At 36.3% G+C, this 27,903-nt stretch overlaps 2 protein-coding genes across 2 annotated transcripts; one reads left to right on the top strand and one right to left on the bottom strand.

The window, feature by feature from the left end:
- Window positions 1-748: 748 nt before the first annotated feature.
- Window positions 749-27,903, bottom strand: LOC148997321 (uncharacterized). Its single transcript, XM_089119793.1, has 13 exons — window positions 27,811-27,903; window positions 27,652-27,727; window positions 3,522-3,808; window positions 3,080-3,112; window positions 2,919-3,007; window positions 2,675-2,737; window positions 2,339-2,544; window positions 2,127-2,226; window positions 1,655-1,811; window positions 1,466-1,563; window positions 1,214-1,361; window positions 943-1,066; window positions 749-786 (listed from the first exon to the last, which is right to left on the bottom strand). The coding sequence occupies exons 1-13, from the start codon at window positions 27,901-27,903 to the stop codon at window positions 749-751; spliced, it is 1,512 nt and encodes a 503-aa protein (XP_088975919.1).
- On the top strand, window positions 12,625-24,222 carry LOC148997322 (uncharacterized). The gene is made up of 5 exons (XM_089133014.1): window positions 12,625-15,304; window positions 17,454-18,485; window positions 18,599-18,754; window positions 23,701-23,793; window positions 23,908-24,222. Exons 2-5 carry the CDS (start codon window positions 17,460-17,462, stop codon window positions 24,220-24,222), a joined length of 1,590 nt encoding a protein of 529 aa, XP_088989140.1. The 5' UTR covers window positions 12,625-15,304; window positions 17,454-17,459.

The following is a 27,903-nucleotide window of genomic DNA, read 5'->3' as shown; positions in this document are numbered from 1 at the left end:
TTTAAGATGGCAACTAATATTACAGAAATTTTATTAGTAATTAGTTACACTACTAGTTACCAGAGAAAGTAATTGTATTACTGTGCATTGCAAGTACTTGGTATAAGTATGATCCCCCATGGGTTAGAAGTAATTTTAAAAAACTGATTAAAAAAGATTACAAAATCCTCTTTTTATTCCAGTCCTCAGGACACACCTCCCAGAATATTTTAGATGACTCCCTAATTAAACACTAAGAAGCTGATAAGTTGAATCAGGTGTTTTAAATGGTCTAAGACGTCTCAATTCTTGTAGGTGAAGTTGAGAAACATTGCACTTTGTGTTCTTGAGTTATGTTGGTTGCACTTTAAACAGCATCGAAAAATAACAGATGAGGGGTAGGGTAGCTTTATTAATTTAATTAAGATGTGTTAATGCTCAGACTTGCATCATTTTTACTTCCAGAATGCACTACAGTAACATCACCACAGCACACTGAATGTGAAGACAGCACACTTCCAGTAGACCCAGTGTCCAAAAAAAGAGAGGTATGTTGATTTCGACTGATTGATGGTTCAAATGTTCTGCAGTTGCATCAGGTTTCTATTTACATCATGGTTTCTTTTAAGCATTTCAATATTAAAACTACAGAAGATTGAGATTATTTGTAACAATGAATGTCTAGAGCTGATCTCAAGGATCTGCATCTTGGACCGATTAAGAATTTAAGAAACAATTTCTTACTAGTGAAATAAGATATGATGTAGGCCTACTTGTTCCCCCTACAGGTCACATCAAGAGGACACCCTGGAACAAAAATGAAATCCATGCGGTAGAGATACACATGATGATGTGCACTAATCTTGTTGCATGATGATATTTTATGTATTTATATTTTATAAATATCTGCATGTGAAACACCTGAAATGAATACCTTTTCAGGTATCATGAATACAAACTTACCTTCAAGCTCCATCAGAAAATCCGGCTGGAAGTGATTCAGTATTTGAACCTCTTTGGTATGTTTTAGAGTGCCACTCTCACTCATTTGTGGAACAAGATGGGATACAATGTAATGAGAGTCCACCTGAAACACAACAAAAATGACAAACATTATATAAACAACATCATACAATATACAAAGAAAAAATGATTTAAGGATTACTGCTGTAACATCTTTTAAACCAGTTATGCAAAATAGAACTAGAACGTTTTGAAAATCCTATCACTTTACCTTATCATGACCACCTTGCATAACAAAGAGGCTGCGGCACACTTCCCTGTTCTTCTCCATAGTGTCAATTAAAGGGTAAAGCTGTAAACCTTCACGGAGCTGCTGAAGCATGAGTGTTCTCCGAGCAGCAGCATGCATTACAATAGCTCTTCAAAGAAATAAAACAAAAATTTCAGTGTTAATGTTTAACCATTGTATTTTCTGTGGAAGATACATAAAATAAACACATTTAAAAATATTGCAGAGTTAAACCTTGTTATATTCTCCTTGTTGTCCTCATTTATAGGCCCCGTGTAGCCACAGTTGACAATCTGTTCACAGTAAGATGACAAGTCTGAGGCCTCCTCGATCTTTAAGTAAAGGAAAATCTAAGTGTTACACTTCAAAAAAAAAAATTACGTGGCAATAGAAATAACCTAAGACAATTTGTTTTTCGGATACCATTTTAATCAGTGGTGAAAACTCAGCATCGTAAACGTTATCCTTGGTAGCGTTTTCAAGGGTTCCACTCAACAGAAAATCATAACACCAGTCCTGAAGAAATCTTGGAGCTGGGCCACCCTGTGCAAGGCTAACTGCAAAGACCTCCCCAGCAACTCTGTTGCAATGACAAGTAAACAAGAAACACAGTATAGTAGAATTTTACAATTTACCAGTTAGTGTGTACCGGTATTTGAAATTTACATGTTTAAATTACATTTGCTTTTGAAAGGATTGTTTAGCCTAAAACAAATGCTTCCTATTTAGATCCAGAAAAGTTTAAATGTCATTGATTTGTCCGGACAATAACAGCTGAGATTTTCTTATTTGTTTTCCACAGAAAATGGCACACTTAAGTTTGGAATGACATGAGTGCAAATAAATGACAACATTAATTTTTGGGTGACCTATTTCTTTGAGGAGAAACACTTACCGAAACAGGCCATTGTCAAGATCATTCAATGAATATTTTGGCATTTTGCCTTTGCCCTCCTCTCCTTCAAAGAGTCTGGTCTCTATGCCACCAATCAGTTCTATATATAAAAAAAATAGATATCTAACCATAACAAATCAACAAGAAATCAAATGTTTTTTGGTGTAGCGCTTAAGATATGTTACCAAGTAAAAAAATATAAAAATTCTGACCTGTCAGGAATTCTTTTCGTAGAGCACCTGTGTCAACTCCAGCCTCTCCTAAGAAAGTAATCTTTAAAGTATTGACTGGAGAGCTGATCTTTTGTCGCATCCAAAGTAACAGAGCTCGTTCCACAAGGTTCATTCTGGACACACAGATGCTGAATTCCTTGGAGGCGTCAACTTGAGCAGCTAGCCATCGTAGGACATCCTCCTCACTGTAAATTGTTTTTATATTTAACTGTTAAATCTTTTAAATATTCAGCATGGAATGGTTTAGACCGCATGATACAGAAGTTATACATTTTTACTTAACAATATTAATGTTACTTTTTTAAATGAAAGTACCATGACATCTCTTCATTTTGTGGCTTCATTATATCAGGGCTCCTTGTTTGAAGGGACTCTGAACTAGGAAAAAAAGCAACTGTGAAAATATAATACTGTTTATGTGAAGTAAAAATATTTAATTCAGTGCATTTATATGTAGCTACTTTCTATTAAAGTCTAATTTATCAAGAACTGTCAAAATATACATCACACACCATAAAATTAGACTGCAGTTTCTAAACTGCTATGTGTATTGCATTACCTTTCCAAGTCACCACAAACACTTGCATGGATCTCCAATTCCATCAGAGGAAACGTTTTCATGCACACAGGACACTCTGCATCTGTCGACTAAAAAGCAAGTGATTATGTAAAATACTAAAAGCAGTCAGAAGGATGTCATCCCATGCAGAAGTAAATTACCTTTTCCTCAAAGGCAGGAGGTGAATCAGGTACCTGGTTATAGACAAAAATATATATGTAAAAAACATTTCCATATGCAATAGGGGTGTCACAATATATCGCAAAACAAAAATACAACAATTTGTATCGTGGATAGTTAATCAGTGAAAGAGTGCAAGCATATTCGTTTAATTTAATTCTGTATTTTCAGGAGCATTGTCACTTTTGTCCTGTTCATTGGGTTTCTAGCACCAAGTCCAAGATATTCATTCAAAATGTAATACCAAATTTAGAATTTTAATCAACTGTTAATTTATTGTTAATCTTTTACCATACGTTTTGGAGTATCGCAATAATATCGTATTGTGATATGTATCGAGTCGTAACATGAGGGAATCGTAACAGCCCTGACAGCCTACATAAGTTACTTAAAAGGTAACCTAAAAAAACACAAAGTTTTTACCTCTGGTTCCGAATCTGAGAGTGTCTCATATTCCAGAGTATCGCATTCCCTCACATGCAGGGCAAGAATTTGAAGTGGCATCATTTTAAAACATTTCTTGCATTCTGCTTTTGGCATTAGCGAAAATTCCTGTGCATCGGAGGGAAGAGGAGAAAGATCGAACTCATCCTGTAAAGGTACAATATACAGCATGGTTTTCCCCCCTCCAGTTGCACATCTGATGGTACTGCCACTGTATCCGTCCGACTCCGGGGGAACAAGATTAAGACGCCGCCTTCCCTGTCCACCTGAATAAAATAAAAACATACATACATACATACACACACACACATATATATGAAGAGTTCAGATGCAAAAGCCTCTAAATGCCATTTGAAATTTTCTTCTTTAATGATGATTTTTATCAAACTTGTATATTTAAGTTCAGTAATTTCACTTAAATAACAATTAATAGGTAATCTTCATTGCCATTTAAGTGAAATCACTGAACTTAAATATACAAGCTTGATAAAAATTATCATTCTAGAAGAAATTTTTAAATGGCACTTAGAGGCTTTTGCATCTGAACTCTTCATATATATATATATTAGGGGTGGAGCCGAATCCGAATACGGTATTCGGAAAGGCACAAATAATGTGTTTTTTACGAATACTTATTCCGAACAAATACTTAAAAATATATTTGTATTCGGGAACAAGAAATACTTTATATCAAAAAGCTGCGTTCCTCCGCAGTGCGCGAGTTGAGTGAGTGACGTTCAGGAAGAGGTGTCTGACACAGGCTGCTCCACACAGCAACAGAGAGGGCTCGGCTGAGCGAAAAAAGCACTTAACTGCATCACTATTTTTGTTGAATAGTTGTTTGTACCTTAACTAGGTTCCGGAGGCAGTTTATAACTTTCGGGAAGCGGAGTTTGATAGGGAGTATATTCCATTATTGACGTCTGTAGACGGGTGCTCTCATTTTCGCTCCGTTTACGTAGCTCTGTTAGCTCGGTAACGGTAATTATTTGTTTCTTATATGGCTTGGTTGAATTCTAATGTAGAATGCGGTCTGTTATTACATGGCCGCTGCTTATAAGTAGAACACACCGTTGCCATGAAAAACAGAGCGTTGCCATGGATTCTAAACGTAGAGACAGAACGGACTATTTTTCTTCTTTAGCGGAGGCGATACAATCGTTTTTTAAATCCACAAACTCCTTTTTACACTGTAAAAAGTGAACATGGGTGTAAGTTGGATTACTAGAACTATTTGAGTCTATTTACTTCGTGTTTCTGCTTTCCTAATCGTAATTGATTATTGTACACTCATTCAACTTGAACGCATAGAAATTCACAGACACTCAGATATCTCGCTTTCACCCAAAGTATAATTTCCCTTTAAGGACCCCCGCGTCAGACGTTTTTTTCTGACGTCATGACGCACGAGCCTGTCTGAAACGTCTGGAAAATTCTGCTCCACCGCCATTTTCTTTCTCGCACTCGGAAGAATAAGGTAGGTTTGTTTTAACTCAAATATGCAACTTTTGGACGTTTGTTTTAGTTGTTTATGAGTTAATTAATGTTGTCTGTGAACATGAATACTAACAAAATCGCAATTAACCACATTTTTGAATGTACGTTTGCAAACTAGCATTACTGAATATGTAAGTTAACGTTATACAGGATGTTGTCTTTAACGTTACTCGTTTGTTTTATATAAAAATCAGTTTTTCAGTTTCAATTTGGATCTTGGGGTTTGTGTATTAAATAATTTTAAAACGATAACCGTCTGTGCCGTGAGAGAAATTTGAAATGCTTTGGGCGGGAAGTGCTCGGGGAGCGGGACAAAATGCTCGAATTTGAGTTCCTGCAGTACAATATTTGAGTTTGCCTTTTTGTCTGTTCTTTTATTTGTCTTTGAAACGTTAGCTCTGATTTATTCATCGACTTTTTTCGCCAAAAATGATGTTGAAAGTCTGTGATAAGTCATTGGGTGCGTCTCAATAAGTTAATCAGGGCGCTGATCAGGGAGTCGGCGCATTAACTTCAACTGATTCCCTGATCAGTGCCATGTGCTTAACGCTAGCTTCATTCGCCTAGCTCGAGGTGTTTCATCCAGGAAAAAAAAATCGCGGTTTTCTTTAATAGAAATATGTTTTATATGTAGAAATAGTAGTATTTTCACAACTAATTAATTACTTGACCTGTAGCAAACAATTTTTCACCACTTAAGTTAAATACTAACGATACGTTACAACATTTTTCTCTCCTTAGGACCGAAAGCTTCACGTTTGACGATTTTGACAATTGAGGACGACACTTTGCTATAACGTCACATGGTAAGTAATTTCTATTAATTTAAGTAATTTCTGATTTCTTCTATTGATAATAGATAATATGAATTAATAATGTTGGACATGTTTGAGTAAATTACATCTAATGTTGTCTAATGCTATTGACTTGCATTTTATCCTAATTAAGAATTTTATAACTAAAATTGGCATTAACTCACCCTTATGACATCCCGAAAGCATGTGCCTTTTTTGATTCTCAGAAATATCTCTTTTGTTAGTTTATAGAGTGTAAACCAATTTTTGAAGCTTGAATGTATTGTGCATGTAAAAGGTGCACAAGTACTGGCTGATTTAACATGAAAAATACTAAGTTTAAACAGTGTGTGCCATTATTAGGGGTGCAACTGATAAAAAGCCATGGACTGGATCAGCAAAAAAAAAAAAAAAAGGACAAGACAAATCCACTTAAGCTACTACTTTTTGTTTAACACTTTTAAATTATTAAATTAAAATATATAAAATCAACTTGAAAGTGCACAAGGCATAATATCGTCTTTATATCATAATTAATGAAAAACAACTTAAAGGGTTAGTTCACCCAAAAATGAAAATTCTGTCAGTATTTACTCATCCTCATGTTGTTACAACCCCGTAAGACCTTCGTTCATCTTCGGAACACAAATTAAAGGGGTCATGAACTGGCTTTTTAAATGTTATTATATTGTTGTCTGAGGTCAACTTATAACGTTCGCTTGGTTTTTGCATTCAAAAACATCAAAATGAACAAGTAATAGGCTATTTTGTACCCTGGTTGTGAGCCTACCTAAAAAACAGTCGGTTTTTATGGGCGTGTCGCACTGTAGACTTGGAAGTAAACGCCCACTGCTGCGAGTGGAGAACAGATTTGCATATTATAATGAGTTTAACTCGCCCGTCGGTGTACGTGGGGGAAAACGTCCTATGTTGTCAAATGGCAACCGGATTCGCCCATACATGTTCAACCCAGAGTCATGTGTTGCACAATATTCCTGTCAGATCCAATATAGACGGCACAGCACCGTTCTTTACTCTTAATCGCTCTGCAAATCCAGTCTTGTTGACAAAACAATCCTCAGTGAAATGAAGCGAACAGACGACGATGTTTTACCTCATCAGCTGGAACGTCATTAAAAATAAATTTTATCCATGCAGTCCTATTGGAATCCAGAGGAAGCTTATGCAGCGACTGTCTTGCACAACCAGGCGCTGCACAATATTCTGTATTGCTCGGTAGCGATCCAGTTTGTCATCACGAGGTAAGCATGCACATGAATGATACTTATGTGTGTAATGCGCGAATCGGTGGGCGGGGCTAAACCTGACGTGGTGAAGCAGGCGTTGATCATCTTCTGCGGGGGTGGTGTTTTATCCTCTTTGTCGTCATAGTTCCCCACTTTTAAAAACGAGTCGTTTTTAGAGGCTGTGTCAATAAAAGCTTTTATTGGACTAATATAAGGACGTTTTCAGTTCTGAAACTTACAGGATATTCTTATAATATGATGACCTCTTAGATGTCAAACGCTCAAGGAAAATTTGATTTCTCAGTTCATCACCCCTTTAAGATAAGATCACTCCTGCATACTAGTCCATAGGCTTCTTGAGGGAATGACACTTGCTGGCATCGAAAAGTCATTAAAGACATCGTTAAAATAGTCCAACTGACTACAGTGGCTCAATTTTAACTTTATCAAATGACGAGAATACGTTTTGTGTGCAAAAACAAACAAAAATAACGACTTTATTTCAACTATTCACTTCCTTCTCTATGGGCCTGTAGTCAGTTAACGTAGTGTGATAGTGTAGAGCTATGTCACACGAAGGCTCACTTATCACACACGACCAGAGGCCAATACTATTGGCCTCTGGTCGTGTGTGATGCGTGTGACGTACAACAACAGAAGCTTACGCTATTAAACTAGTAACCTGACTCGAGGCAGAGAGAGAAATAAACCAATAGTTGAAATAAAAATGTGATTTTTGTTGTTTTTTGCGCACAAAAAGTGTTCTCGTCTTTTGATAAACTTAAGATTGAGCCCCTGTTGTCACTTGGACTATTTTAGCGATGTCTTTAATGACTTTTCGAGGCCAGCAATTGTCATTCCCTGAAAAAGCCTATGGACTAGTATGCAGGAGTGATCTTAATATCTTAATATCTAAAAAGATGAACGAAGGTCTTACGGGGTTGGAACACCATGAGGGTGAGTAAGTTAAATACTGACAGAATTTTCATTTTTGGGTAAACTAACCCTTTAAAGCCACAATATGTATTTTTTCTGCATTAAAAATAGCAAAAATAACTGTATCTATGTTATATATTTCTGTTAGATATGTACTTACATTATCCCGACAGTTTCCACCAAATTTCAAATACGGAGAAATTTATAGTTTAATTCGAAGACACGGGACGTTTCTTTATTTCCATTTCGTCGCCCGTCTATGGCGTCATATAACCTTTGACTCCTCTATTTTCTCTAACTTCCTTGCGGAACCCTGCGAAACCGCCAAACACAAAGGGGAACACTGGACTACCGCCAATAAAGCAAAGAAAATGACGAAGAAAAAAAAGTAGTACGTATTTTTATGTGTGTAAATCACGTGTCCACTCACGAGCGCTCACTCTTAACAGACACACTGTCCCCGGTGCTGCTCGCGCACAAAGCGCTCCCCGTTCACAGTAACCGTGTCGTCTCATTCAAATCAGCCAACTGTTGCTGTTAGCGAGCCGCGCACATTGAATACTCGTATGAGTCAGGCTGCGAATGTACGTGCCCGCTTCAGCTCTCTCATGCTTACTAAATAAACGCCTCACCTCCGGCGCCGCGCACTCACTACATTCCCTTTAGCACATAGTGGATGAATAACGCAAACCCAGTCAAACGTTTGACTGCAATATCTTATGTGCTTTATAATCCGGTGCGCTCTATGTATGAAAAATATTCTAAAATTGGTCATTCATTGAAGTAGCGTAATATTAATATTTATATTCGTCTGTATAATAGTTATGGACCACGATTACGCTTTGCCTGCACGTTCTGCGGCTACAGCCCGCTCATTAGCTAAAGCTCAAACGTACCTGAAAAATATGACCCGAGAAGGGTTTGGGACAGGAGAAGCATGACACAGGTAAACATTGGAGTTGCATTTAAAGCTTCTTGACAAGCTAAATCTACAGAGAGATGCCGTATATCCGTATATTTTGTGAAACGATGATGTCATGTCATGAGCTGAGCTGGTTGTCATTGACAGCGACAACAACTCCCGTGAGCCCACGCTCTTTCCCGACGTCATCAAAGTACGTCTTTTGTTATTATTTTAAACGAGTGACCCCTGGTGGCCAAAAATCGCATACTGTACGTTTAAAGTGCAACATAAAAATCTCCTTCCTTCCTCATGTCTGCACCTACACACACCGATAGCATTTGTGATGGCTTAAGCCTGATCTGATGCAATAAAGGTCTTGCTTAAATGCCGCGGTTGTTGAGCAGCCTTTATTTTCACTCCTGTGAGTGAAATACCGGGGTGATGTCGGTTCAAATGCGTGCCTTGCTTGATGTGTTTCCACTGTCATATGGCTTTGTTGTGCCACAGTGCCTAGACACCATCTTTCCTTCATCATTATATTTGAAGCCCGATCTCATGAATGTGCGTATCTATACAACGAATGATATTTCTCGTGATATTTATACGGCAAAAAGAGTTTTTGCGTGCACATGTTATGCACACACTCCCCACCCTAATCCTACCAAAGGGGTTTTCAGTGCGTAGCATATGTACGTTTATGTACTCTTTTTTTTTTTTTTTTTTTCCATAATTCAATCAGCGGATCACGTGTGCCGAACCAAATTATTATAACCCATTATATAAATAAGTGGCATCTTCTGAGCCTACTTATCCCAAATTTCTTTTCAGTTTAGCTTTCCAATAATACATCACCTTTATAATACTGCAAGAAAATACTGCACCTTAATAGAAAGCATTATGGTGTTGCCAGGAACGTTTATATATTATAATAATATAAAATGATTTATTACAGATAATTATGAATTATGTCCATTGGTACAATGGGACCTGTCTGAATAAAACTTAAAGGTGCTTTTCGTTTTTATTTTGTTTTTGACCTTTAAAATTCTGTTCAACATTCACGTGCATTGGGCCTCATTCATGAAACTGATGTGTTTTATCTTACCTCAAGGGCATCTAAGATGTAGGTGTCTTTGTTTCCACAGTATTTTCAATTTTGACATTTTTCGGTCAAACTGTTGTTGTCTGTCAGTCATAAAATGCAGGTATAGGGAGTCCACCCTGGGTCCACTTCAAAGGGCATGCTCAGAGAAGTCAAAATTAAACATGATTTAATGACTCGTAAATGTAAGTACACATTGATGGCCTAAGACACGAAACGAGCGGTTTGCGTGAGAAAACGAACAGTATTTATATCGTTTTTACCTTGTGAAACCACAGCCATGTCCAACTGATCTGACGGCACGGGCGCTTCGGTCTGCGCATGCGCCGGAAGTGATCTCTCGCGCGTGTACATCAATCATTGTTTACACAGAGATTTCAGAAGTTTTACCTTTCACTGTGAAGATCTAAACATTTTAGATATACAGGAAATCGCAATGGAAGACGATTTCGATATATCTAAATATGTTTAGAGAAAGGTAAAACTTCGTAAATCTCTGTGTAAACAACGAGTGACATACAAGCGCAAGCGATCACTTCCGGCACTTGTGCAGACCGAAGCGCCCTCACCCTCAGATCAGTTGGACATGGCTGTGGTTTCACGAGGTAAAAACGATATAAATACTGTTCGTTTTCTCACACAAACCGCTCGTTTTGTGTCTTAGGCCATCAATGTGTACTTACATTTATGAGTCATTAAATCATGTTTAATTTGGACTTCTCTGTGCATGCTCTTTGAGGTGGTGACCATAGACCTCCATTACATGACTGATAGACAAGAACGGTTTGACCTAAAAATATAAAAATTGAAAATACTGTAGAAACAAAGACACCTACATCTTGGATGCCCTTGAGGTAAGATGAAACATATCAAAAATTCATTTCAAAGTGAACTATCCCTCTAAGTAAATATATTTGAGTAATTTTCTTGTAAAATGGACCTTCCTAAAAACTCTACTCGATTCGCAAATGCTTCGTAAACATTAGTTTTGATAGTTAAATGTGTATGTTAATGAATTCCAATCCTTCGTAAATGCACGATCTTTGAGATGCGTGAGATCCTGTCAGCAGCGGCAGATCTTAAAGTGACAGGAGCCACTAATAAAGGTAAAACTACTAACTACTCTTTGACTAAAGAATGATTGTAGCTTTAATAAGGATTACTCTAATTTAATTTATAATTGATGCAGTGCGCACTATTTTATAACCCTATTAAATTTCATATATATATTTCATACCTGTTAGACAGGAAAGGTACAGATAAATATGACATTTATTATGGGTTTAAGTGAGGATTGTTAAATTTTTTTTTTTTTTTTTTTTTTTGAAGCCTAAAAAATGTTTACAATTTGGGGGGAAATAATTTGAATCGAGACATCATTAGCTATGTTAATATCAGTGATACTGGCCCATTAATAAAAAGATGCCATTAAAGGACAACTCCGGCGCAAAATGAATCTTTGGTCTAATTACACATTGTTACCTAGTCAACCGTTTTCTGAGATTTGTTTACATGATTGCTGAATGTAAATAGTTTTATCTCTAAAAACAGTTTAGCCTATAACGCTAGTATAATGCTAGTATATAGGGCATAGAGTAATGACAAATAAAAATCGCTTGTTATTACCACTAACAAGGCTCAAAATAGCCCCATACAAACACGGTAGCATAATAAGGGTCCCTACATTCAAACCGAAGCATTGAGAACTTTGTCAGTATCCACACAGTTTAATAAGAAGATATTTTATACACACAGTCAACTTCGCGAATACAGGAAGAAGCCATCTTTAAAAAATAGTCTCTACCAGTCGATCTACGAACGCTGATCCAAGTGCGCTGGTGAGATGTGAATAAGGTGATAAGGTGAGCGCGAACAGGTGGCTACGTGTACATATTGAAGGTACGAAAATGGTTTGTGTTTGTGTTTCTTCCGGAAACAACAGACCATATGAGATTCTGCACAGTTCAGCGCACTTGGATCGGCGATCCAAGTGCAATCATGAAAACAAATCTCAGAGAACGGTTGAATAGGTAACAATGTGTAATAAGACCAAAGGTTCATTTTGCGCCGGACTTGTCCTTTAAGATCCAGCAGTAATACTTAAGAATAAATGGTTCCATTGGAAAATAAGTCCATCTGTGCAGTCAAAAAAAAAGTTCAGGCTCAGGATTTTCTTTTTTTCTTTTTTTTTTTTTTTCCACTTTAACCTCCTTTATTTGGCATGCTAAATATCTGGACCTGTCGGCGAGTCAAAAAAATTGCAAATGACCTACAGCCAATAAGAAAGCAAGAAACAGGGCAGCAGGAGGTTCAGGGAGGAGATATAGACCAGAATATCAGTATTTTAATAGATATATTTACAAATATATCAAGTAGAAATAAAGCATAAACGTTTGCTTGACCAGACGCAACAGCAGTACAATTCCAGTTTTGCGCGATAACTCTGTTTGACGCACACGTGATCTCGCGTTGCTTATACAATTGACACAGTTTGGATGACATGATGGTGAGTTTTTGCAAAAAAAACAAATCTTACTTTAAGTAAAAAGTCATTTTTATTTGTCATTACAGTGTTGCACTTAATGTGGAAATGTAAAGATTGTGGGGGTGTCTATACAAGAAGATCTGAACTGCTCAAACATTACAAACTTAAACACCAGCATTATGGACGTGGATCCACATATCCATGCACCTATTTAAACTGTGTATGCAGATTCAAGACTTGGAATGCTTTATTAAGCCATTTATCCAGAAACCACCCTGTCCAAAGGTTACCCAAAGAACCCCTAACCACTTTCAGCTGTCATATTTGTTTTCATCAACTTTCAGCCGAAAAGGATTATTTTCAACACATCTTTCACCATCTGAAAAACAAGGAGACTATAACATGTATGTACAAGGACTGTACCTACAAAACTAATGTGTATGTGAATTTTAAAAGTCACAAACATAGAAGACACTCTGGAGCAAGTGATTTCAAGGATGGGATTATTGAAAACAAAATTTTGAACTCTGGCAGTGAGTCAGTCAGAAGTATTTCATGTGATATTTCAGATGATGAAATACCTTGCAGCGATGTGCATGTTGACCCTGCAATTGACAGTGATCCTGTGAACTTGGAAAAAGAAATAGAACTTAAACTTGCTTTGGTCCTTTTAAAATTAGAGAACATCTATCTTGTATCTAACTCAGCCATCGATGAACTGCTACAAGAGTTAAGCTATTTGATTGGCTCTGTATCACTTCCTATCACACAGAAAACCTTGACTGAAATATTGCAGGAACATAATTGTGAGTTTGACCAATCAATCATTGAAAAGTTAGCTAATGCATTGTGTGAGTCTAATGCTATTAAAAAAGCATTAGGACACAAAGGGCCGCTTTCTACTGCGTGGAGAAGAAAGAGTTACTTCAAGAGACACTTTAATGTTGTTGAACCTGTAGAATTTGTACTTGATCCCAATGAGAAGAAATCTTTTCAGTATGTTTCTATTCTAAAATCTTTGCAGCAAATTCTTGAATGCCAGAATGTATTGGATCAGGCTAGGAATTTGAATGACAACGATGAACTGAAACAACCAACTAAACAAAAGGGTTCTGTGCAGGTTTACAAATCATTTTATGATGGTGCCTTTTTCAAAGAGAATGATTTTTTAAGCCAGCAGAATAGTATTTCATTGATATTATATGTTGATGAATTTGAAATTTGTAATCCGCTGGGTACGTCACGACGGAAGCATAAAATCTGTGGCATTTATTGGATTCTGGGCAATTTGTCACCATTGTATAACTCATCTTTGTCTTCCATCTATTTGGCTGCTTTAATCAAAAGTGATGATCTGAAGTCATTTGGTTATGAAAAGGTGTTGAAGCCTTTGATTAATGATCTTGTCATTTTAGAACAGAGTGGTATTTTTGTGTCCAAGTTAGGCAGAACAGTTAAGGGTGCAGTTCAGTGTGTCATAGCTGACAACCTTGGGGCACACAGCATTGCTGGATTCGTTGAAAATTTCACAGGGTCTTATGTGTGTAGATTTTGCACTGCGGAAAAAGTTCAAATTCAGACTACAGAAGTGAACAGTGGACTTTTTTGTCTCAGGACCAAAGAAATTCATGAAGAACACCTAAGACAACTTCAGGATAATGAACTGGAAAACTGTTATGGTGTAAAGAAACAATGTACTTTGTCAAAACACCTTTCATATTTTGACGTGACATCTGGGTTCCCACCGGACATTGTCCATGATCTTTTTGAAGGAATTGTACCTTATGAGTTGTCGCTTTGTCTTTGTGCATTTATAAAAAAAAAATACTTCACCTTACTTGAACTAAATGCTGCAATAGCATCTTTCGATTTTAAGGGGACGGACAAAACAAATAAACCTCATCCAATCCCTCTTAATTTTGGATCAAAAAAAACTGTTGGAGGGAATGCCCATGAGAACTGGAGTTTAATCCGATTTGTGCCATTGTTGATTGGTCAGAAAGTCCCCTGTGAAGAACCAGCTTGGCATGTTTTAACGGACTTGAAGGATATTGTTGATCTAGTTGTTTCTCCAATTCATACAGAGGAATCCATTGCTTATCTCAGTTTCAAGATTTCAGAGCACAGAATTCGGTTTCAAGAGGTTTTCCCTGACTTTGATCTCAAACCTAAACACCACTTCTTGGAGCATTACCCACACCTGATTCGTCAATATGGACCGCTTGTTGCATTATGGACTATGCGTTTTGAAGCGAAACACAGTTTTTTTAAGCGAGTTGCAAGAAATATAAAGAACTTTAGAAATGTGCTCCTTTCGCTTTCTGAGAAACATCAGTATCAGATGGCACATCACTTGCATACATGTACTTTTCCCAGGCTTCAACTGGAAGTGTCAGATGTTTCCACAGTTCACATCGATGTCCTCGACAAAGGGATCTCCAGTGGACTGAGAGACAAGTTTTTACATGTGGACACCGTGCACATTGCGAACAATGTGACATATAATGGTTTGAACTACAAAAGGGGGATGATCTTGATTCATGGATCTGTTGGAGGACTGCCAGACTTTTGTGAAATAATCCAAATGGTTACTATGGAACAAAGATTGATCTTCATTGTCAAGAGACTCAGTGGGTGGTACATTGAACACTACAGAGGTTATAAACTCGAAACATCCCCCATTAAGGAGGTGGACCTTATTGAGCCTCAGGAACTGCAAGATATATATCCCCTGGCTGATTACAGAGTTGGAGGAATGCGTCTTGTTACCCTTAAAAGATATGTCCATTTGTAAAGGGTAAGGCCTATGATTTTGTCCAGAGAAAAAAGACCCTGCTATTCCGATGATATTTTGAGTTAAGAGCTAATGCAAAATCAGAGAAAATTGTGATGTCAGTATCTAGTTGGCTATTTAAAGGTATAGTTCACCCCAAAATGTAAATTCTGTCAATAATTACTCTCCCTCATGTTGTTTAAACCCCGTAAGACTTTCGTTCATCTTCAGGACACAAATGAAGATGTTTTTGATTAAATTTGAGAGCTGGATCACTCCTCCATAGACTTCTAAGGGATTGAAACTTGCCAGCCCAGAAACATTATAAGAAATCGTTAAAATAGTCCAAGTGACTTCTGTGGCTCAATTTTAAGTTTATCAAGCGACGAGAATACTTTTTATGCGCAAATAACAAACAAAAAGAATTACTTTATTTAAGTATTAATTTACTTCTTTCTTGGCCTCTAGATAGTCCACGTAGTAGTATAATTTCGTAGAGCTTCTGTGTTGTATGTCACACGTAGCCTCACTATTGGCCGACGCTGGTCGTGTGTGATGCGTGTGATGTTCAACCAGAAGCTCAACGTAATTATACTACGTGAACTTGAATCTCGAGGCCAAGAAAGAAGGAAATTAATACTTGAATAAAGTAATTATTTTTGTTTGTTATTTGCGCATAAAAAGTATTCTCGTCGCTTGATAAACTTAAAATTGAGCCACTGTAGTCACTTGGACTATTTTAACGATTTCTTTTTCAATCCCTTAGAAGTCTAAAGAGGAGTGATCCAGCTCTCAGATTTAATCAAAAATATCTTCATTTGTGTCCCGAAGATGAACGAAAGTCTTACGGGTTGGAACAACATGAGGGTGAGTAATTAATGACAGAATTTACATTTTGGGCTGAACTATCCCTTTAAAGGAGTAGTTTACTTTTGAAAAAACTTTTGCTGATATTTTACTCACCCCCATGTCATCCAAGATGTCCATATCTTTCTTAAGTCGAAAAGAAATTAAGGTTTTTGATGAAAACATTCCAGGATTTTTCTCCATATTATGGACTTCAATGGGAACCAAACGGTTCAAGGTCCAAATGACACTTTCAGTGCAAACTGCAAACTGTTCAAAGGGCTTTTAACGATTCCAAACGATGAATAAGGGTCTTATCAAGCGAAACGATCGCTCATTAAATAAATAAATAACAAAGTTTAAGTTTTATAACATCAAAAGCTGTGACACATGTTTGTAACTCTCCTGTTCGAACTCGTTCATCAAAATGAACAAATCTTTTTCCGAGTCATTTGGTTCATTCAATGAACGAAGCGAATGAATTGACTCGGAAAATTATTCGTTCACTTTGATGAACGAGTTCGAACAGGAGAGTCACGAACGTGCATCACAGAACAGAGCAAGGCGAGCCTTTGAGCTTATGAATCTTAAACTTTGCTGTTGTGTTTTTTAAAAAAAGGGGGCGATCGTTTCGCTTGATAAGACCCTTATCCATCGCCTGGAATCGTTTAAAGCCCTTTGAACAGTTTGCAGTTTGTACTGAAAGTGTCTTTTGGACCTTGAACCATTTGGTTCCCATTGAAGTCCATTATATGGAGAAAAATTAGTGTTTTCATCAAAAACCTTAATTTCTTTTCGACTGAAGAAAGAAAGACATGGACAACTTGGATGACATGGGAGTAAGTAAATTATCAGCAAAAGTATTTTGAAAAGTGAACTAATCCTCCAAGTAAACCACTTCAAATATATTTGTTTAGATTTAAGCATTATGGCCCAGTTTCACAGACTAGGCTTAATTGAAATTAAGATATTTAAGTATAACTTAACTTGTATCTTTATAAGTATTAACTAGTATCTTTATATTTCTATAAAAGTATCTTTATATTTCTCAGGGTATTTGGATAGCCCCACATGGGTGCACTGGAGATTCAATATGATAGACTACAACAAACTTTCATGGCCAAACCCACTTGCAGTAAATGTGACTGCTGGCATTTATGGTGAATTGAAATTGTTAAAGGGTTACCTGCTGGAAAAATTACAAAAAGATAAACATTCTGATTTTTATTTTTAGTATGAATGTTCATTATTCTGAATGTTTACATACTAAAAAGATGTAATGTCTCCCCTTTTTGCACATACTAATAGAGTAACTTCTGTCTTTCAGATTGCCATGGCCGTTTCAAAACCTGCAAGACTGAAGGTGATTTTAGGGGAGAACGACATTGAAAAACTCAACCTTCCAAGTGGAATACCGGAGTCACTTGAAGACCTTCACTGCTCAATTAAGACAACATTTGGGATAAAGGGCAACATCAGACTTCAGTACATGGATCAAGATTTTGGCAGTGAGTTCTTTAATCTGAATTCTACCACTGACCTTAAGGATTTGGGAACAGTCAAGGTGATTCTTCATCAAACCACTAAAGATCTCGGTACCACTGAGGCTGTATTGACTCCTTCCACTTCATTTGACTTAGATGACACAGTTTCTATGGCTTCAAATGACACATCAAGTGTCACACTAAAAATGTCATCCCCCGAATCTGTTTTTTCACGGAAAGAGCAGTGGCCAAAAGACTTTGCAATTCCTCACTTTTCCTTTGAGACTGAACTCCAGCTAGAGCATGGAAATTCTGAATACCTTGCAAGCGGGAAACCGCTTACTCTCAGCTCTCGTACAAAGTCTGATATCCTAAATAGACTTGCAGAGGAAATTTTCAAATACAAGGCCTACCCAGAGGATACACACTTCTACATAGTCGCAGAGGCCTTGATCAAGAAGTACCCTTGTCTGAAAGAACCTGGGTCTTTAAGTGCATGGTCTGGTTGGAAACAGCGACTAAAGTATAAAATGGGAAACTACAGGACCCAACTCAAAATGCAGGGGTGTGTAGAGGTGTCTGTTAACTCACTGAAAGCCAAAGCAGCCACTGATGGTTTCCCTGCAAAAAAAATGAAGAAGCCGAAACGTGCAGAAGCGAACTTTTACCCTTCCCTTCCTGTTGGACAGACTTGTGAGAGTCTTGAAAAAGAAAGACTTGAACTTTTAACAGAGGCTGAAAAAAGGAAAAATGAAAGGGTTATCAAGGAGAAAATGGTTCTCACGTTTGCTTACAGACGGCAGGAGGTAGTGAACCAGGAGCCCAGTGTTCGGGATTTCAAGGCGAGGTGGCCTGCGCTTTTCAGACATTATGAGGTATTGAAAAAAAAAGATTTTAAAGTTCTAGTTTTACTGGAGTTGATGTAATAAATTTTTGCTTGAGCAGTTTGACTTGTCAGTTTTTTTTGTTTTTTTTTTTCTGATTTCAGATCAATGCAGAGTTCCATAGGCTTATGGCTGTTCCACTGGAAGACACGTTCCTTGCCCAGTTAGATGTGCACATGAGTCAACTAATTAGAATAATACGTTTAAAAGGAGGAGCAACCCGTGAGAAGACTGCAGAAATTCTTCAAATTTTGGATCAAGTACGTCTGTGTGTTTTATATTAATATCAACTACACAATCTTATTTTATTCACTGTATGTTTAACAATAACATTTAATTGTCAAATACTTGTTTTATAGCTTTGAAATTTGAAATGGTCATAACCACCCAATCAAAATGGACAATTTAAAATTGATAATCCACTCTCAAAATAAAAAAAGAAAAAATCTGTTCATGTACTCACCTTCAGGCCATCCAAGACTTTTCTTCAGTAGAACAGTAAAGAAGTTTTTTTTTTTTTTTTTTTTTTTTTTTTAGCTGGAACTGTGATTCATATAATGCAAGTTAAATAGAGTCACAAAAAACATGCTGGCAAAACAAAATTATTACCTGTGGGTCCTGACGGTAGACATATGCCGGTATTCGGTACGATAAATCGCGGTAATGAATGTGCACGATATTGTTAACGCGGGGACTAGGGCTGAACGATTATGGAAAATCTAATTGCGATTTTTATTTTTAATTTATTTATTTATTTTATTTTTTTGAACTAATATTGCAATTGCGATTACTTTTTAAGTTCTATACCTTCTAAGCAATAAATCATTGTACAGTAGGGATGGGAATCTTTAGGCAGCTCATGATCCGATCTACCTTTTTTCTTATTAATCTTAACACTTACAATATGTATTCAATTACATTTGTAAAAATACATATATGTTAAGAATTTTAAGAAGGCTATATAAACTAATATAGTTTCAAAATATAAAAGCTAGTAAATAAAGAACAAAAAAAGCATTACAAGCAATAAACGAAGAGTGCTCTCTGCATTTAAGTCGGCTGTCTGATTGTTTTTCATTCAAGAGCTGGAGAGATTTCCCCCTCAGTTTAGATACGATCAGCTGCATTCATACTAATGCACATATCTCTTTAGATTGAAAATTTCAAATTGTAAGTGTTTTGGTTTAAAAGCCTGTTGGTTTAAGATATAAATGACCATGATTACATATCGTGTCAAAACCATTTTGAGATGAAAGTACATTTATCCAATGAGTCACTCACAGCCGCATGCACGAGGGCTCTTCACAATGCGCGCGTTAGTATTTTAAAATGAATGCAGCCTTCTCAGTGGTTTTCATATTTTTATTATATAAGCCAACTGCATTACAAAAGACAAATAATGCCTTCGATTAGAAAAAAATAGCGAGGAGTATTTTTCAAAATGCACTATATTATATATTTATTACATGTTTACTTGTCATTACATAATTGTTATTCAAATGAAAACTGCATTGTTTAATTTCTCTCTGTATGTCTACAGCATTATGTGAGATGTATTCTTTTCTTGAGAAAAATTAACATGCAGACTGTAGCCTACCTAATATTTATCCAAATGAGTAAATATTAAATTAAGATTAAAATCAAATCCAAGAAATTAATTGAATAATACAAACAGTAGCCTACCAGTCATTGTACCATGTAAACATTGTAATATGTTGTCACTAAACTTAATAAAATTCTGTTTAGTTGCCATATGTTTTGAAAATCACAATTACACATAGTGATGCAAGTTGTTGGTATTGTAGATACCCACAATCCATCTGTTTCTCTTGAGCAATTAAAGGAGAACTCGGGCGCAAAATGAACCTTTGGTCTAATTACACATTGTTACCTAGTCAACCGTTATCTGAGATTTTTTTTCATGATTGCTGAATGTAAATAGTTTCATCTCTAAAAACAGTTTAGCTTATAACGCTAGTATAATGCTAGTATATAGGGCATAAAGTAATGACAAATAAAAATCGCTTGTTATTACCACTAACAAGGCTCAAAATAGCCCCATACAAACACGGTAGAATACAGTGTTTCCTCTAGGATTTTTCCAAGCTGTGGGGGCAGGCCCATTTCCCCGGTGGGGGGGGCCTTGTCTCCCCAAAGTATTATAATCGATCATGCGCATCCCGTGTGCAGAATGATGCACTTGAAGCAACACCAAGTCACAGCAAGCAATGCTTCACATTGAAAAGAACATAGCGAAGAGATTATATCTATAATATGCTTAGTAGGGCTGGACGATTTGGGGAAAATGTCATATTGCCATTGCAATTACTGAGGTCAATATTGCAATTGTGATATGCGATTCCGATATAATAAAATGGTTTCATGAGTCCAACTTGCTTGGTTCTAAAGTAAAATGCACACACAGATTAGTGATCATTCTGTGTATTAATGTTTATTTCTCAACTCAAACTACAGACAACAACTAAATGATTGATAACACCTATAATGATCAATAAACCATCAACCAAACCATCATTACAGTGAAAGCTATCAACTTTTTAAAAAAAATTATTAGGCTAAAAAAAAAATGTAACAAATTTTAAATTAAGTGAACTTCAAACAATCCCCACATAAACCCATAATAAAAACCATATTTACCTGTGCCCTTCCTGTCTTAACAGGTAGGATACAGAAATTGAATAAAGTTATCAAACAGTATGTGCTGCATGAATTATAAATTATATATAGAATAATCCTTATTAAAGCTACAAAAGTTCTTTAGTCAAGATCAGTAAGTAATTTTCTAATTTCCCTTTATTCTTTTAACTTGACTGAAAGAACGCTTTATTCGCTGCTGGCCCTTTAAGAGCACCCGTTGCCGAGACGCGGATCTCACATGCGCCTCATAGCACAACTCCTTTCGTCCTTAAGACTTTTCTTACGTTATGAAGATACTCGACAAAACGACATTTTGGCATAATTGTGTGTGTTATTGTTCGTTCAAGCTCGAAAGAGAACTGTAATCTGGCACGCGTCAGTGCATGCGCATTATGGCGTGCGTCTTTCTGCGAGTCTCATTTAGGGCATTCACAGGCAGCTTTTCAGTTCTTGTCGTGCAAAATGCGAAAAGGCATTTGCACGAATAAGAACAGGATCGTGTAACACTAGTCAAAGGATGACAAAAAAGAAGAGATGCTGCGTTAATAGCCCTAATTTGTTTATTTCATATAAAATCGCGGCATTTTGCGTTAGGCTATATAATTGCATAGGTTTGAGATCGCTATTACGATTGCGATATGATTAATCGTGCAGCACTAATGCTTAGTGTATTCTATATGCAACAGTTTTTTGAGCCTTTTCTTTTAACAGTTTTAAATTTTAGTGCGCATGAAGAACAATAGCACTCTCTCGACTCTATGCTGTAATCTTACATAAAGGGAATGTGAAAGGTATGGGCAATAAACTCACTCCAGCAAGATAAAGTCATTTTATGAAAACCATAGACCTTTATGCTTTATCTACAAATGAAGTATAATAATGGGAATATTGACCTTGAAGAGAGTGTCGTCGTGTCGCAAACGAACGCGACGAGCTGTGTGAATTCTGAATGGAGAATGACTGAGGCGAGATGACTTTCCGTTAACTTTAACTTAGCGACTAAAATTACACATTATGCAATGACTTTAGAAGTCTTGGAATATAGGGTGAAAACTTGATTGTGCTTTACAAAGTTTTTTTGCCTTTAGTGGGGCTTAACAAAATAACATAATACTATGTAGAATATCGGACGTCACTGAGAAGCTGCAGCCGTGGCGGGAGGATTTTAAGTGTGGCGGCCCGCCACGGGAGAATGAATGTAGAGGAAACACTGGAATAATAAGGGTCCCTACATTCAAACCGAAGTATTGAGAACTTTGTCAGTGTCCAAACAGTTTAATAAGAAGATATTTTATACACACAGTCAACTTTGCGAATACAGGAAGAAGCCATCTTTGAAAAATAGTCTCTACCAGTCGATCTACGAACGCTGATCCAAGTGCGCTGAACTGTGCAGAATCTCATATGGTCGGTTGTTTCCGGAAGAAACACAAACACGAACCGTTTTCTTCTCTTCAATATGTACACGTAGCCACCTGTTCGCGCTCACCTTATCACCTTATTCACATCTCACCAGCGCACTTGGATCGGCGTTCGTAGATCGACTGGTAGAGACTATTTTTCAAAGATGGCTTCTTCCTGTATTCGCGAAGTTGACTGTGTGTATAAAATATCTTCTTATTAAACTGTTTGGATACTGACAAAGTTCTCAATGCTTCGGTTTGAATGTAGGGACCCTTATTATGCTGTCGTGTTTGTGTGGGGCTATTTTGAGCCTTGTTAGTGGTAATAACAAGCAATTTTTTATTTGTCATTACTCTATGCCCTATATACTAGCATTATACTAGCGTTATAAGCTAAACTGTTTTTAGAGATAAAACTATTTACATTCAGCAATCATGAAAACAAATCTCAGAAAACGGTTGACTAGGTAACAATGTGTAATTAGACCAAAGATTCATTTTGCGCTGGAGTTGTCCTTTAAAATATTGTGATAATACTGTGTTAAACGCAGCATGAAAATTTGATACCGGCACATGGCTATTTGAGGTTTAAGGTTCATTGAAGCGAAACGATAGTTCTATGCAAAAAACTGAACATTATTTACAACATTATTACCTGTGATTACTTGTGAACAGCAACAGCAAACGGGCCTGAGTGCATTCATGGCAATATTGTATGTTAATAATGTTCAGTTTCTTGCACAGACTGATCGTTTCAGTTCATAAGACCTCGATGTATTATCAGGAGCCACGGGTATTTTTTTTTTTTTTTTTTTGTACTCTCAAAGTGACGGTAGTCATTGACTTGCATTATATGAATCACAGAGAACTACTGTTTCAGCTAAAAAAAAAACTGCCATACTGAAGAAAAAAAATATTCTATTTTGAACGTTAACATAGAGATCAGTGTTTACAGTATATCTGAATGTTTTTTTTTATACTTCTGTGATGTTTATGCTTTGTCTAGTCATTAATACAAACTTTTATAGTTTTGTAAAGGTTTATATTTTCATGTCCTTTGCTATCCTTGGCGAAATCTGATTCTCCATTACAGATTACTCCGAAATTTACAAATAAGAAAAATAATCACAAATGCTTTTTCACAGACTGAAAACATTCACACGAAAAGAGAGTGTGTCCTGAAGGCCCTCATCGTTTTCTTGGGGGAAAATCCTCAAGACCTTATCAAGGAGTACCTTGTGAGTTGAAATTCTGCGTGTTCTATTTTGATTTTCCAGAAAGTTTAAATTTGTGTTTTGTAGTTCTGACCGCAAAATGTTTTTTTTTTCTTTTTTTTTATGTACATTTTTTAGGATAACCAGCAAGATGATTGGGAGGGTGAGCTGGAGCAGGTCACCATGGCGGTGTATGTTATTCGGAAGGAGGGGGGAGAACATCACGAACCACCGGCTGACATAGGTGTCGTCATCGAGGGTGTCAAAGTTTTGAATGAACTGCCTTCATTCACATCAGCTTGTGCCTTGCTTCTCGGGATGATATACATCATCAATCTGGCTTACCCAAAACCACTTCGTTATACTTTTGAGGTATTCCAGAAAGTTCTCTTGCAGCTTGAACAGCACAAGATGTCACCAAAAGTTCAAAGTCTTTTCAGTAGACTACAGTGAACTTGAGGTTGAAGGTGCATATGTCTAGTGTCATATGTCACTTGTGTTTGAAAGAATGTTTTAGGTGGATGTTTCATTTGTTTTCTTATGTTTGTAGACTATCCATTTGTTCATTCATATGTCAAGTATGAATGTGTGGTTGTTTGAATCTGATTGGTTCACTTGAAATTTAGGGCATTACATGTAAGCTGTTCTAAAGCTCTTGCCATACAGTATGGTTCTATTTGAAAGATTAAAGGGAAAGTTCACCCAAAAATGGTTCAAGTTGTTCCAAACCTGCATGAGTTAGTTTCTTCTGCTTGACACAAAAGAAGATGTGTTGAAGAATGTTGGTTACCAGACAGTTGAAGGCACCCATTGACTTCCTGTATCTTTGGAAGTCAATAGTTAAACTATTCAGAAGTCAACTGTCTGGTTACCAACATTCTTTAACACATCTTCTTTTGTGTCAAGCAGAAGAAACTAACTCATGCAAGTTTGAAACAACTTGAACCATTTTTGGGTGAACTATCCCTTTAATTGTTTTTAGGTGGCTCATTTAAAGGAGTAGTTCACTTTAAAAAAAAACTTTTGCTGGTAATTTACACACCCCCATGTCATCCAAGATGTCCATGTCTTTCTTTCTTCAGTCAAAAAGAAATTAAGATTTTTGATGAAAACATTCCAGGATTTTCCTCCATATTATGGACTTCAATGGGAACCAAAAGGTTCAAGGTCCAAAAGACAGTTTCAGTGCAAACTGCAATCTGTTGAAAGGGCTTTAAACGATTCCAGACGATGAATAAGGGTCTTATTAAGTGAAACGATCAGTCATTAAAAAAATATAATAATAAAGTTTAAGTTTTATAAGCTCAAATGCTTGCCTTGCTCCGTTTTGCGATGTGCGATTCGCGACTCTCCTGTTCGTTCATCAAAATGAACGAATCTTTTTTCAAGTCATTTTGTTCATTCAATGAACGAATTGACTCAGAAAAAGATTCGATTCATTTTGATGAATGAGTTAGAACAGGAGAGTCACACAGAACAGAGCAACGTGAGCATTTGAGCTTATAAAACTTTTTTTTTTTTTAAATGAGCAATCGTTTCGCTTGATAAGACCCTTATTCATTGTCTTGAATCGTTTAAAGCCCTTTCAACAGTTTGAAGTTTGCACTGAAACTGTCTTTTGGACCTTGAACCTTTTGGTTCCCATTGAAGTCCATTATATGGAGAAAATCCAGGAATGTTTTCATCAAAAACCTTAATTTCTTTTCGACTGAAGAAAGAAAGACGTGGACATCTTGGATGACATGGGGGTGAGTCAATTATCAGCAAAAGTTTTTTTAAAAGTGAACTACTTCTTTAAGGGCATAACCACTATGTTTTTATATTTATTTTTATAAATATGTTGGCTCATGGAGTTTTGAGCATAATTCAGTGCAAAGACAACTTTGCAAAAAGACTGTTTTGTGAAAGACTGTGGAATAAGTGTGAAGTTTGAATGTGTAGTTGTTTGTTTGCATCTGATTGGTTCACTTTAGGGCATTAGCTGCAAGCTGTAAATGAAATTTCATTGGCACAACAAATGTTTGTAAAAAAACATTATCAAAGTTTGTAATATGGAAAAAAACTGATATAAAATGAATTAATGTTAATAAATATTTCTAAAGCAATTTGAGTCTTGTGTGTTTGACCTATTGAAATTAAGTTGAGAAAATAAAATAATTTTAAGTTGAGAAAATAAAATAATTTAAGTTGAGAAAACTTAATTTTTTTTGGTGTTACCAATTGAAGTAATTTTTTTAAGTTGATCCAACTGAAGAAAAATTAATAAATTTAAGTTGGAATGTTGTGAAATTAAGTCAGACTAATGTAAATAATAGGATTGAATGAACTCAAATAATTTAGGTGTGATTGACCTAGTGAAATCAAGTTGAGAAAACATGATAGTTTAAGTTGAGAAAACTTAATTTTTTTAGGTGTTACCAATTGAAGTAATTTTTTTAAGTTGATCCAACTGTTCACTTTTTACAGTGTATATCCATATTTTGAGTCAAATTATTGATTTATTTGGTAGGTAGCCATATAATAAGCGGGGTAATGTAGAGCGAGGCAGCGAATACAAACCCTTCAGGCTTCGCGTCGGGCTCATAACCTCCTCACTATAAATTATCCCTAAACTTATTCTGTCTACTCAGCGTCCTCCACCGTGGTGTTGGGGTTCATAATGTTCACAATTGTATTTTATTAGTTGTTGGTTTAACCATGGTTCATGAGGTAATGGATGACTGCTATTTTCTTTTCAATGACTTTTCTTGTTACATGTTCATTGCTGGATTTATAGAAAAACATCAACCAATATTGCATATACATAATTATTATAATGGATATAATTAAAGAATCCATACACTATAAAGTATTTTTAAAGATTTTTATGCCTATTTTGAATTTTACTCGAATACAAATACAAATACAAATACTTTTCCTCCCTGAACAAATACAAATACAGATACAAATACCGGCTGCTTTGCACACCCCTAATATATATATATATATATACACTCTATTATGTAAATCTTTTATACAACATCATCATCAATATACTGTATATCATCCTTTAAAAGTCTTACAAACTGGTTTATGGAAAAAAGAAATGTATATACCCTCACAAACAGAAAATAAACTGTAAAAGAAATTAATCAAATTAATTACCCTGATAATCATACTAGTGTCACAGTCTTCGTCTGCACCGTCCTGTCTTGTCATCAGCACTACACTTCCCAGGATCCTCTTGTCTCCACTTCTGAACTCACTCCCTCATCAGCCACCTGTTCCTCGTCTTGTTCATCAGTATCACCTGTCTTCACATCATTATTGTTTGATTCCTCTGTGTATTTAGTTCTCCCTCCTTCAGTCTGTGTTGGTCGGTCAATGTTGAATGTTGCGTTGTGATACCCCGTCTTCCTGCCTGTTTTTGAATTAAATGTCACTTAATTGAGATTCTGAACTCTGCCCGTTCTTCTGCCTGCACCCGCGACAACTAGTAATGCACTGATATTAGTCAATAATAAAGGCATTTGATGATACTGGAGGTTAAAAACACATATTTACTCCCTCGTAGACTTTTTGATAGTCAAATGCAAAATAAGATTTTGTTTTTAACCAAATAGCAAAAGCGTGAGAGGAGTAATGTGTTTTTGTGTTGTTTTTAACAAAAAAAAGTATTTCATTATATGGACATGATCAGCATTTTTGTACTATTTAATTATTTTGCTGTTCATTCTCAGGTATTCACTTTGATGTTTAATTGCTGAAAACATGAATATTGACTATACCAACCTATTTAAACGTACATAAACAAATAAAATATACATGAAACTAGTTGCATTGTGTGATTCTCTGAATCTCTGTAACTTGCAAATAGAACTTGTAGTGGTGTCCAAATAGTACCAGATGCCTTGTAGAGAAGCCATCCTCCAGATGCTGACTTCATTTTGGGATAGGTATCACAAAACAAGCTGGAAACCTAAAATCCACAATTACAACAAATTATTATTACAAATAAAGTTATTGTATCCATCAGCTATGAATGAATATTTTATGCATAACCTCTGAATGCGTCAAATCATCAGCCATTGAGAGATTTCGTTTCCCCAGTCCAGCCTGCATGAGTTGCAGCTCCTCCGCTGATGAAGGGGTCAT

The sequence above is a fragment of the Pimephales promelas genome, chromosome 2 (assembly GCF_988280905.1).
Source record: "Pimephales promelas chromosome 2, fPimPro1.hap1.1, whole genome shotgun sequence".
Classification (NCBI taxonomy): domain Eukaryota; kingdom Metazoa; phylum Chordata; class Actinopteri; order Cypriniformes; family Leuciscidae; genus Pimephales; species Pimephales promelas.
The sequence above is the reverse complement of the archived record's forward strand: the minus strand, read 5'-3'. Positions and strand labels throughout refer to the sequence as shown.

What these genes read in the sequence shown, in the direction of transcription:
- LOC148997321 (XM_089119793.1), bottom strand. Translation starts at nt 27,903, where the DNA reads ATGACCCCTTCATCAGCGGAGGAGCTGCAACTCATGCAGGCTGGACTG. An exon ending in TTTCACCACTGATTAAAATG is followed by an intron (nt 1,564 to 1,654) that starts GTATCCGAAAAA and finishes CTTTACTTAAAG; the next exon opens with ATCGAGGAGGCCTCAGACTT. An exon ending in AACAAGGAGAATATAACAAG is followed by an intron (nt 1,362 to 1,465) that starts GTTTAACTCTGC and finishes ATTTCTTTGAAG; the next exon opens with AGCTATTGTAATGCATGCTG.
- LOC148997322 (XM_089133014.1), top strand. Translation starts at nt 17,460, where the DNA reads ATGGCCGTTTCAAAACCTGCAAGACTGAAGGTGATTTTAGGGGAGAAC. An exon ending in CGCTTTTCAGACATTATGAG is followed by an intron (nt 18,486 to 18,598) that starts GTATTGAAAAAA and finishes TTCTGATTTCAG; the next exon opens with ATCAATGCAGAGTTCCATAG. An exon ending in ACCTTATCAAGGAGTACCTT is followed by an intron (nt 23,794 to 23,907) that starts GTGAGTTGAAAT and finishes TACATTTTTTAG; the next exon opens with GATAACCAGCAAGATGATTG.